Below are 13,026 nucleotides of genomic sequence, written 5' to 3' on the forward strand. Positions count from 1 at the left end.
AGCACATTACTGCGCCGGGGAGCTGTGCAGGGGGGGTTAGGTGCCTTGCTCAAGGGCACTTCAGTCTCTGACCTGTCAGTACTGGGATTCGAACCGGCAACTATCCAGTTACAAGCCCGATTCCTAGAAAAAGTTTCCTAAAAATTTCCTAAATTCCTAAAAAAAAGAAAACAGGATAATCAATAATAAATACTTAATGCATAAGATCAAGTTACACATCAAACATTACTGCTTTCCACCACTCAAAATTCACCCAAAATAACGCATAATGACACAATTAATTGCAATTGTAAGTTTTGGCTACCAGGTTAACGGTCATGCTAAGCTAGCGTAAGGGTTAAAGCAAGCTAGCTGACGTTGGCCCTTACATATCATTTTATAAAGTTGTTTTGGCTAATTTAATGTGTTATAACTACTTATACTTAAATCAAAAGTAGCATTATCTTCACATCAAGTTCAGTCGATGTTCACGTCCGTTTTATCGTCTCCAACTTGACTTTTAGCCGTTAGCATTGATTGTGTCTGTCCGGTGTTACGTTTAACTGGTGACCATGTAAACTTAAAACTTTCAGCGAGCTGTTGGAAAACAGGAGAAAACACAAAGCTGCCCTCTTTGTTTAACTTTTACATTAAAATGTCAAAATTAATCTTTGATCTTTGGTGTCTGTTTGAATATGCATTTATCAAGTAAATTAGCTTTTCAGCCCCTTTAAAGCCGCCAGTTAACAAGGTCAATAATAAAATCGTAACACTGTTACCCGTGGATACGAATCTGCTGAATCAGATAGAAAAAGTGCCATTATTTACAGCAGGATTAACTCTACTGCTGGATAGAGGAAAGAGAAAGATATATAAATATGAAGTTTATTTGCCTCTTAGGTTTGCAAGTGTATCAACAATCCAACCAAAACAAGAGACTAAAAAGGATCTAAAGAAGAGCAGGTTTGGGTGATAACCTCAGATTTCCAAGGTCATCACTGCCAATTTAATACAAACAATATTAATTTGTGAGGATTTTGAGTTTTTGACTACATGTGGTAAGGGATTCTACTATTCTACAGTTGCATTTCCTTTGCAAATTTAATTTAAAAAAGGTTTGTTTGATCACAAAAGCCTCCATAGTCAAGTCAGAAGTGTGTGGAGGAAAGCTGTTTTTTATTGCGACGTGCACTATCAATGCATAGGTTGAGTGAATACATCGTCCATGTACAATCCTACGATAAGTAATCAATTTAAAATTGATCAACAGTCATGGGACAGTCACACTAATTGTGATCAGTTTCATATACATATTGCTCCATGAACAAGGATCTGTAGCAGACCCCAGTTCAGGACAGTTGTATTTATTACCAGCCTCATTATCAACCCTGAGAAGACCCCAAACTGGGCATAAACCTACATGACTTACAAGCATTTTGCAAAGTCATTTTGTGCGCATTGTAGCCTTCACCAGTTTTATATACAATCTCAGAGTAGAAGATATCCCACTCGTTAAAAAAAAAAAAGATAACTTTGACAGTGGGAACTTCTTACATTTATTACACATTCCCCACTGTTCATATATAACTGTCAGAGATGGGATTGATTTACTACGCAATATCATATTTAAAACTGTACATTCAGAATAGATAGGGTGAACAAAGGGAAAAGTCTTGGGTCAACAATGGAAGGACTTTCTCTATTGTTTTGGAACATCAGTGAATATTCGCAGACCGTGCATTCCTTGAATTTCTTCCTTGAGTGCCTGTGGGAGACAAAACATAACAGCAAATGAATAAAATTCCACAAGAAAGTAGAAAGTATTAACAACAACAAGTGTACAATATCCACCAAAGTAAAGGGGATAATCTTCAACAACAAAAAAACGCTCCTGTACAATATGTTGCACATAGCTTTGGGCTATTTGTTAGTTTGCACAGCTCCTTCTCTGATTTAAATAACATCATATTAGTACATAATGTCTCCAGTGTATATTTTTTATCGGGATATGACTTTTGGTCTTTTTTTTTTTATCCATATCGCCCAGCCCTAATAGGCATACATGTATTAATTTGGTAATATGTTGAGTTGATTGTTATTGTTGTTATTTACCTGATTGACTAATTGGTGTTGTTGGATGGTCCTTTTTCCTTTGAACTCACAGGACTCTATGTGGATCTCATACATGGCTCCGCAACCACCTAAACACAGCACAGGATCACACAAACAACACTGTCATTCCCCCAGAGTTCAGTATTAATATCACCATCTGGTTTCACCACAACAAAGACAACACATCTTCATTATAATAACTGATGTCTATACTGCCATACAAAGCCTAACTGCAGTAACTACATTTTTGGTTTAAATTGATTTATAACTAAAAATGAACTCCTTGATGTCTGTTTAAACGTTAACCCTTGTGCCCTCCTCGGAAATTTTTGTTCATTTTTCTCTTCTTTTTTTTATTTATTTGTTGATCATGTTGGCTGTGTTACAGCTTGGGGCATGACTTTTTGCAGGAACTTATCTTTTTAGTAAATTTTTTAAAATCCATTGTCATTAACCCTTACATGTCTTTTATACTCCACTGGTGCATTTACTACCCTCTGCTGTCCCTCGTGGCCAAAAAAGGCCAACTGCAACAACAACTGCTTTAAAATCACCATACATCAACATTTTTTTCAGATTTTTTTTCCATAAATATCTAAAACAACTTCAGACTTGTTCAAAACTACCAAACATTAAATCATTTTCAGAATTTTAACCCTTTATATGCCAGTATATATATGTGAATTTTTCTATAATTTCTTCCAAAAAAACACAAAAGATGATTTTTCCCCATAAATTAAATAGTAGGGAGCTGGGGTTTGGGTGGTGATTAGAGTCTTGGATATGCCAAAGATTAGTAACAAAATTAATTAGTATTTTTATGGCATGTGAATAGAACATCTGGAATATGGTGCAGCCAGACATCTGATAACAGATCTGTTTACCTGATATGTCAACAACTTTGAGCGACGAGGCTAACGGAAACTTCTCCTTTAGTACGTTAACGATGCGGGTCTCTCCCTCTGTTTGTGTGGACAGACATCTCTGACCGGACACAACAACCTGGAGAGGCAGAAAGGAGCATGAGCTGAGAAAAGTTCAGCAAACTGCAGATCGCGTAACAGATAACAGAGCGACTATAGAGATCTATGAGAGCGACCGTGTGACCTGCAGCAGCAGGACTGTTTAAAGTGTCTTTACCTGATTAGTGCGGAGAACCCGCAGAGCAGAAACCACAGCGCTGGATAAACTCCGTTTACTAGCAAACATGGTGAAAATGTTACGTCAGTTTAGTAATGGGACGATTATAAAATCCACACGGGTTGTTTAACAAGTCATGTCCTCAGATAGAGCGTCGTCTCGTTAATATGACGTCACTATCCGGGTACTTCACGAGTCGCATTTTAAAACCAAAGTTTGAAACCTGTTACAGCATATAAACCTATTTATATACAGTCTATGATATAAACAGCATATATAAAAATATAAATAATATAATAAAAAATATAAAGCATATATAAAAATATAAATAATATAATAAAAATATAAATATATACAGCATATATAAAAATATAAATAAATACAAGTAATAATAAAATGTATATATAAATATATGTATATGTATGTATAAAATGTTGTATATATATAAATGAAAGCTATATAAATATATACAGCATATATCAAAATATAAATAATTTAATAGAAATATAAATATAAACAGCATATATCAAAATATAAATAAATACAAATATATAAAAATATAAATTAAATGTATATATGTATGTGTATGTATAAAATGTTGTATGTATAGATAAAATGTATATAAATATGTACAGCATATATAAAAATATAAATAAATAAAAATATATAAAAAATAAATAAAAAATATAAATATAAACAGCATATATCAAAATATAAATAAATACAAATATATAAAAATATAAATTAAATGTATATATGTATGTGTATGTATAAAATGTTGTATGTATAGATAAAATGTATATAAATATGTACAGCATATATAAAAATATAAATAAATAAAAATATATAAAAAATAAATAAAAAATATAAATATAAACAGCATATATCAAAATATAAATAAATACAAATATATAAAAATATAAATTAAATGTATATATGTATGTGTATGTATAAAATGTTGTATGTATAGATAAAATGTATATAAATATGTACAGCATATATAAAAATATAAATAAATAAAAATATATAAAAAATAAATAAAATGTTTATATAAACATATGTGTATGTGTGTATAAAATATATAAATAAAATGTATATAAATATATACAGCGTATATAAAAATATAAATAGATGCAAATATATATAAATGTAAATAAAATGTTTGGATTCACTGAATATGACAGAAATCATTGCTCACAATTCTATTTGATTAATCTACCTATTATTTTTGACTAAATTATATATCCATAAATCCACATTTTTACATAAAAAGCCAAACTTTACAGAGCTATTAGAGCATCTATTTGTGAATGTAATAACAAAAAAAGCTTTTCAAACGAATAAACAATGTAAGCTTTACAATGTTTTTATTTAACTTTTCTTCATTATTTTTATAGTTATTTTCCATTGTTTTTCATTCTTTTGTCCTCCTGGCATACTTGTAATTGTTGACTTATTCTATATACACATGGTTTGTAAGACTGGTACAAATATTGATACAATAAAGTATAAAAAGCCATAAAAACAATGCAATACTTATTGAAAATGTAGTGTTTACACTCAATATGTGATACACAAAACTACAAATTAATTAGAACAGCAACAATTCTTTGATTGCCAACTAATTTGATAAAAAGTTGTCATGCAAATATTGACGAAAGATGCTGTTTCCAGCCTTGCAAATATGTGGAGCATCTGCTTTTCTGTTACATACCACATTCAACTGAAAATCTTTTGGTTTTAGACTGACAAAGCAAGACTTTTAAAGACATCACCTTGGATTTGGAGAAAGTGCATGGACATTTTTTCACTATTTTCTAATATTTAATAGACCAAATGATTCATGTGGAATAACAAAGGCCATATTTTTTTCTTTATTATATGAAGAATACCACAGACTAGCATTTCATCAGGTACAAAAAAGAAGACAAAATACACAAAATGTTGCCTGTTCATATAAAGTATACAAGGTGTGCAGCCTATGAGCACTGCACTCATTTCAACCTTTCACTGCTGATAAAACACAGGTGGAACTAATAACATTAAGACTGCTGTGTTTTATTTATGTGTCCCAGTAAGCTATGACAGTGAGCCAGCATGTGCAATACCAGGTCAATACCTGCTCTTGTTTTGGTGTTTTATGGTTTGCTTTTATTTATTGTTTATTAAATTGTTTTTTAAAAAAAGCAATGAAACTATTTATTTTAGTGTTTATTCCTGTTTTATTTGTTTTGTTGTTCCCGTTTTGTTTGTTAATGTACAGCACTTTGTTGCGGCTGTGGTTGTTTTTAAAGTGCTTTACAAATAAAGTTGAGTTGAAGACCCTGATACTGAAGCAGATAAATGAAATTCAGCCATCATAATTCATCATATTTCTGTCCTTGTGCGGCTAATCTTATCAGAATCAGTTTTATTGCCAAGTAGGTTTTCACATTCAATTTATTAATCTGAACTTTATTGATATAATATGGTCTAATTCCATATCACATTTAAAAATATATTGATATATTTTTTATATCGATGTATCGCCCAGCCCTAGTTAACCCCATATAAAAGTAAAGGCTAGTACCTTTTAGTTTGAATGTTTTACATATCAGTGTGAACAACAACAGGCCCATAGACGCTCCTTGTAAAGTTCAGACTGACATTTTCATGGTAGGAACAGAGCAGGTCTGAATGAGAAGCTTATCTGGCTCTGCAGGCTGTGGAGCTCTACATTAATGGAGGCAGAGGGGTAATCACTGACTGTTGACAAAAGGCTTTGCTCCCTTTTCAGTACAGGCCTCAGCCTTGTTTGTGCACAAGAATTATGAGCGCAACACAAAGCTGGACAGCCATCGAGGAAGCAATCCTAATGTCAGAAATCAACCTGAAGTGCTGCCTACTGTCAGAACTGCTGACGTCAGCACCCTTTAAAGACATGATGCTAGCAGAGAGTGTGAACAGAGTCCAGGTGCAGAGATGGAGAGCTCCAGCGTCTCCACACTGACTCTGATGGTTCTCTTCCTCTCTTGTTCTGCTCAGGAGGATTCAGACGCTCTATCCTGCCCAGAACACCAGGAGGGGTTCGACGACTCTTGCTACGAGTTTGTGGCTCTGCAGCGACCCTTCCTCAGCGCCCAGGGCTGGTGTGAGCGAGGCGGAGGACACCTCGCCTTCATCCTCAATGATGAAACGCAGCAGTTCCTCCAGAAGCACCTGGACCCGGAGAAGGACTGGTGGCTGGGGCTGGCTCCTGCAGCTCCAAACCTCACGCTCGACTCCGCCGCCACCGAGGGTGAGAGGGCACAGCAGACAGTGCACAACTTCTAATGCATTCATTTTCAAGTGCTAAAGATTATTTATAAAATCCTGTAAATTTCTCTGAAACTTACTGTTTAAACCTCTGAAGTCCAGGAGATTTTGGTTCAAATTTGTCAACTTCTTATGCATTCATTTCTGTCTCTGTTTAGCAGCTTTCAGTCTGTCCTTACATCACATGCATGGCTCCTTTTTCTCCACACAAACTTGTCTATCAGTATGATTTTTCATTTTATTTTAATTCAAGTATAAAGCTGCCGAAAACACAAACAAAAGACACAGGTGTCTATGGAAATTTTTTTAACCATTTGTACACACAAAAACAACAGAAAAATTATTTAAAAAAATAACACTACAAAACAGTCTATTTGTATGTAAATTAAAAATAATAGTAAAAAAAAAAAGAAAATTCACATTTTAAAAATGGTCTAGAAACATAAATGGCGCACTGTGAAAGCTCCTATGATGAACTTTCAACTGGCTTCCTCAGCTTGTCTACATATCATATATAAATAAAGTTATTACTGTAAATAAAACATGTGTATTTTCAATAAATAGATGGACTCCAGAGTATTAAAGTAACTAACATTTAAGGTACTTTGCACCATGTATGAACAACAAATTTCTCTCATCAGTGATTATATCAAATAATGCTGGAATAAAGATTATCACCTCAGCTCCTATCTATCGTCAGGCAGCTTGCATGTCCATTGAATAGATCTTGGACATGTTTGTTTGCTGGCATTTGTTAGAAGACTGACACATTTGGATATCTTCCTCCAGCAGCAGGTGCACTGAGAGATATTCCTCATTCATTTTGACTTTTGAATAGGCTTGCTGTCAAGTGGTCTGATTTACAAACGTGTGTTTATGTCCCTTCACAGAGAATGAGGCTTTATCATTCATCTATTCACCCTGTCACCAGCTCAATCTATTGCTTTGGTGTTTTATGATCCCTTAATTGCATCGTAACAACTACTGAAAGTCTTAACACCTGTGGTGATAAGCTCTTCTGCAGCGTTTCGCTTGAATAGCAGGACTCAAAATAATAGTTTGATTACATTAAATAGTGTATTTTTTTGTCCTTTCCCAGGTTCCCTTGCTTGGCTGGATGGCTCAGATGTCAGCTATAGTAACTGGGTGAACCTGCCGGATGGACAGGCAGCCTGTGGACACGTCCTGAGACATTCAGGCTTCCAGTGGGAAGCTGCAGGGAACTGCAGCCAGGAACTCAACTTCATTTGCCAGTTTGGTATTCACTCTTAAATTAGTCACCAAATACAGAAGCATTACGGTTATGTTGTGAATAGGGATGGACTGTTATATCGGTCGGACATCATATTTGCCACTATTCTATATTCTATTGACTGCTATGAGATGTTTATCTGATTTGTTCCACTTATTTCAGATCTTTGTGCTGATTAAATTCCCCCTATTTACTAATCGGCCCAAGATTCTATGCTCGACTAATTTCTGCCGCTTAATACCTACCTTTTTCTTTTTTTTACTGGGACTATTGTGCTAAGGCTATTGGTTATTGTTGTTTTAACTACACTGCAAAAAAGGTGTGTATAAAAACAAGATATAAACACTAAATCTGAGGGAAATGATCTTGCTGCATGGACAGATAATTTCACTTGACAAGATTTCTTAAATTAAGATGATTAAATCTAGAATTAAGCATGTTGAACGCTTAAAATAAGAAATTAACTCTTAAAACAAGATCAATTAATGCTGCAAGCAGCGATGAACTGGCCCGAGCAGAGTGCACTGCAAATAATTTGTTTCTTACCAAGATAAAACATTTTTTTGGAAGTGTTAGATAATTTATCTTGTTTTAAGAGTTAATTTCTTATTTTAAGCGTTCAACATGCTTATTTCTAGATTTAATAATCTTAATTTAAGAAATCTCGTCAAGGTAAATTATCTGTCCATGCAGCAAGATCATTTCCCTCAGATTTAGTGTTTTTATCTTGTTTTTAGACACACCTTTTTTGCAGTGTATTTGACAATATTCTATATTCGATTGACTGCTATAAGGTGTTTTAACTTATTTGTTGCATTGATTCCTTTGATGCACAACATATTGACCCCCCTTCTAATGCACAACATGGGTCAAAAATGACCCACATTCATTTCCCATGTTATGCTGCTGTGTGTTTCTTTGCTCTATCTTTTGAAATCCATTTATTTCATGATTGAATATTCAAAGTATTCTTTGAATACCTTGTTTTTTATTACAACAGATCATTATTTCCGTTTTTCCCTTCATACTTTTTTCTGAAGTTAATGTTTTTTCTCAAGTTAATTGAGGAAAACCTCAAAAAGTTCATGTTTTTCTTCAAGTTAATTAAGGAAAACCTGGAATACTCAATGATTTAATTCATTTATTGCACAGATATAGAACATAAAAACTCAGTCGGGTCACTTTAGACCCATGTTGTGCATCAAAGGGTTAATAATGAAGCTTATGGTTGTGATTGCTCTTCTTTAATTTAATTCTTTTTTCCAGATTCTGGGAGTTCTATCGCATGTGATGGCCAAAATGCAACATTGCAGTGTGGTTCTGGTCAAGTGATAGAGATAGACGACAGCTTCTACGGTCGAAAAACGATTCACTACTGCCGATCCAGTCTCACAGCCTCGCCCGCGTCATCCCAGGAGGAGTGCAGCTGGATAGACGTGATAGATTCTGTAACAGGTGTTAGAAATTACGTTAAAGTTTGTTTTTTCGTTAGCGTGATACATCATATTTAGAGAGCCAGCCTTTTATATGTCCTGCAAACATAATCACAGATATGATAGAATAACCTGGATCAGGTTACCACTTAACCACAAAAAAATGTTGTTGCCCTGTGAGTGGAACAAAAGGATTACAGTTCCAGTTGAATGGATGAGTAAAGGAGTAAATACACATTCATATTTATATCTGTCTGGTATTAGCTGTGCTGGAGGAGTTTGTGTGATTACTAAACAAATAATTGGAGTTTCTCTTTATTGTTAATACACTTCTTTAAAGAGCACTCAGGCACTGTTGAAGAAGATTGTAGAAACACCAGCAAGATTATTTAACATTTTAAATCTACTAAAACAAGGTTCAAGGTTTTTTATTTGTCATTTATGAACAGACCACAGTCCAAACACAGAGGAATTTTTGTGCATGGCTCTCTCGTGGTCAACAAAAATAACTTAAATATGGAGAATAAATATAAAATATAAAAATATACAAGGGTATCAGCTCAAAATATGGACATTATACACCACATTATGAAATAAGGCAGTCTTTCAATGGTGTTTTTATTGATGACAAAGCATGTATAAGACAGTCACTGTACAGGAAGAACATTTTAGATTTTTTGTACAACATCCACCCATGATACAACACAAACAACTGCCCAAACATTTGAACGTAGACATACATATAAAGCCACTGACAAAAAAGTGTAAATGGACAGAGTAAAAAAAGTACACACATATATATATATATATATATATATGGATATATATATATATATATATATATATATATATATATATATATATATATATATACAGAAATTATTGTTGAGGGTTTCTCATAAAATACCAAGAAGGGGCGCCATATTTTCTAGAATTTGTTCTCCGGTCCCCAAATGAAATAAGGCAGTCTAATAAGAAAAATATAAATATGTAAAATATGGATACACTGTACAGAAGGTGTGATATGTGCAGACTCAGTGTGATAAATATCAATAAATATTAATAAATACACTGGTTCTGGGGTGAGGGGGCAGAGAGAGATAATAATAGTTGCATATTGCACAGGAACAGTGAGGTGAGGTAGTTTTTGTACACATACACATATTCAGTAGTTTTGTTTTGTCATCAGTCTGACTGTGGCAGGGAAGAAGCTGTTGAAATAGCAATTTTATGTGTAACAATACTTTCAAGGTCTGTCAGTCAGTAAAATTGAATTAGAAAAATCTGATAATCTGCAGCACACTTTAATTCATTTGGTTTTTGTGTCGTTCCAGCTGTTTGCCACGGGCTGCAGGCCTGCCAGGCTCCAGTGGATCTGAGCTCTTTTGGTGAACCGTGTCCGGGGCTGGGGAGTTACCTTTCTGTAGAATACCGCTGCAAACACGGTCAGACTCTCCTTCTACTATTATACAAAGACTCTTATAATATAATAATACTGAAGCTTATTATTAGATGGAGCAGATTTCAATAAAACAGTAACTTATAAACTCCATGTTACCTACACTGAAAAAAATTGGAGTGACATTTACTTTAAAAAAAGCTAGGCAAGTTTTTCCACACAGAAAGTGTTTGTAATCTTTACTCAGGCTGTTTCTAAGTAATATTTATTTAATAGAACCACTTATTTTTTTTATGAAAATACACAAGTAAATTGCAGATTCACTGATGTCCCTCAATTACATTTCACTTGGAAATATCAACTAATTAAGCCAATGAACTGGTTTAGTGAATATTACTTGGAACAAATGATTTAATATACATACAAAACTGAGGACACATAATAACAAACAGTCACTAAGTAATGCACTACATGAAAAACTGCTATTTCAAAGTAAAAGCACTGAATTCATATTCGTCTGTAGAATTTATATAGATGATTGAAATTATAATTACAGGGGCAAAAAAACATTTTTTTCAGTGTACCAATATATTTTATTTATTTCACAGGTAGTTTGGGTTTGGCCATAATTAGGGTCGATGTCATCAATGTTAAACTATGTACTGCATGTCTCATAGGGCTGATCAATTATGGCAAAAAATCCTTATCACAATTATTTAGGTCAATTATTTTATTTAAAACAATTACTCATTAACTTTGGCAAAGTCATGCATTTGTTAAACAACAACTTTTTAACCATGGATTTTCTTGAACTTCAAATATGATTCAACTGAAAAACAAAAAACAAATATATGTACAGTACATAATACATATACTAATTTTTGCAAACTATATTCAACATATTTCTGCCAGTAACTCAGGGGGAAAGCACACTCATTTGTGACACAAGACAAAATAAGAGCAACCCTTTGAAACACAATAATTGTTTTATTAATCAGTGGAAGCCAAAATCATAATTGAAAATTAAATTGGATGATTCTCCAAAGCCTAATGTCTCCTGTTGCTTATTTCATGACTCAACCAGATCAAATACTTCCAATTTAGGGATTTTTTTTCTATCATACTTAAACTTTAATCTACTTTACCCCCTAAACTTTGTAGCCTCTGAAGCTAAACTTGCCAGTTAACTTTCAACTCTATCAAATAACTTCCTCGCTGGTATAATCAGCAGATAAACTGCTCTGTTATATATTCAAATAATGTGACAACTAGAGTTCACTCAGGATAAATTATACTCGTGATGAAAATGTTCAAGCCAAGGTTATTATAGTTAATGAAAATTAACAAAATAATGAAAACTAGAATTGAAAAAACATTTTCATTAACTGAAATAAAAATAAAGAAGAGAGTTTTTTTTAAAAACAATAACTAATTGAAACTGTATTGTGTGGTTACAAAACTTACAAAAATTATAGTGAAAATGTCCTTCGTTTTCGTCTTTGTCAACTTTTTTCATATGTAAACCTTTTTGGTTGATATGAAATCTATTTCATCTATCTGGTTTTATGACTTAATAAACTTATTGGGGCTGAGATGGATCAGACAAAAGAAATAAAGGAAACATTTATTGTGAAAATAAAAATGAATAAAAACTAGCACACTCTTAAAACGAATTAAAACTAACTGAATTTGAAAACAAAAAATCACAACGAAATTAAAACTAAAACTAATGAAAAATCCCAAACTATTTTAACCTTGGTTCAGGCTCATTATTTATGGACAAACCTGTTGTGTTGCTATGTTTCCATGACTGAAATGAACAGTGTGATTTCCTCTCAGGGCTCCACTTGTTGATGAGCAAGCTGGCGGCCGTCTTTGATAACGTCACCATCACTGTGAAGTGGCTGCTTCATCCTTTTCAGGGAAACCTCACATGCACACTGAAGGCTGGAGACGGACACACTATCGATCCTTACAGCCCAGAAGAGTGAGCAAGACTTTGTTATTAACTAGATAGATAGATAGATAGATAGATAGATAGATAGATAGATAGATAGATAGATAGATAGATAGATAGATAGATAGATAGATTTTGCACTGAAATGAATGGACAGAGATGTTTTTGCAGCCAAACTTAGCGCCCCCTGCTGGAATTTTCGGTAGAATGCAGCTGAAGGCACTTCCTGGTTTGCCTCCATGCTCAGACCAGGAGGTTGCCACCTGGTTTATTCCCATTAATTCTCATACATTCCTGTTATTTCCCATAAATTTACTTTGATACTTTGATAAGACCCGGAATTTTGCACCCCTAATCAACATTATCAATAACTACTATTGAAGAAATCTAAAAGTCTAAATATTAAATGTTTTCATTCTAGGATCTATTGTAAGTAAGTGTTATTTCAGAAACATTGAAA

At 33.5% G+C, this 13,026-nt stretch overlaps 2 protein-coding genes across 2 annotated transcripts in view; one reads left to right on the top strand and one right to left on the bottom strand.

The window, feature by feature from the left end:
• Positions 1-1,134: 1,134 nt before the first annotated feature.
• bola3 (bolA family member 3) lies at positions 1,135-3,422 on the bottom strand. Its single transcript, XM_059354507.1, has 4 exons — positions 3,232-3,422; positions 2,976-3,093; positions 2,092-2,180; positions 1,135-1,744 (listed from the first exon to the last, which is right to left on the bottom strand). Exons 1-4 carry the CDS (start codon positions 3,298-3,300, stop codon positions 1,679-1,681), a joined length of 342 nt encoding a protein of 113 aa, XP_059210490.1. The 5' UTR covers positions 3,301-3,422; the 3' UTR covers positions 1,135-1,678.
• Positions 3,423-6,192: 2,770 nt separating this feature from the next.
• The window catches only part of pkd1l2a (polycystic kidney disease 1 like 2a), a 42,575-nt gene continuing 35,741 nt past the window's right edge, over positions 6,193-13,026 (top strand). Inside the window, exons 1-6 of the mRNA XM_059353220.1 lie at positions 6,193-6,508; positions 6,687-6,692; positions 7,625-7,783; positions 9,044-9,232; positions 10,545-10,655; positions 12,449-12,596. Coding sequence (XP_059209203.1) covers positions 6,193-6,508; positions 6,687-6,692; positions 7,625-7,783; positions 9,044-9,232; positions 10,545-10,655; positions 12,449-12,596 — 929 coding nt within the window. The remainder of the gene's footprint in view (positions 6,509-6,686; positions 6,693-7,624; positions 7,784-9,043; positions 9,233-10,544; positions 10,656-12,448; positions 12,597-13,026) is intronic.

This window comes from Centropristis striata, chromosome 2, assembly GCF_030273125.1.
Source record: "Centropristis striata isolate RG_2023a ecotype Rhode Island chromosome 2, C.striata_1.0, whole genome shotgun sequence".
Taxonomy (NCBI): Eukaryota; Metazoa; Chordata; class Actinopteri; order Perciformes; family Serranidae; genus Centropristis; species Centropristis striata.

What these genes read in the sequence shown, in the direction of transcription:
- bola3 (XM_059354507.1), bottom strand. Translation starts at nt 3,300, where the DNA reads ATGTTTGCTAGTAAACGGAGTTTATCCAGCGCTGTGGTTTCTGCTCTG. An exon ending in GGGTTCTCCGCACTAATCAG is followed by an intron (nt 3,094 to 3,231) that starts GTAAAGACACTT and finishes CTGCCTCTCCAG; the next exon opens with GTTGTTGTGTCCGGTCAGAG. An exon ending in AACACCAATTAGTCAATCAG is followed by an intron (nt 1,745 to 2,091) that starts GTAAATAACAAC and finishes TGTCTCCCACAG; the next exon opens with GCACTCAAGGAAGAAATTCA.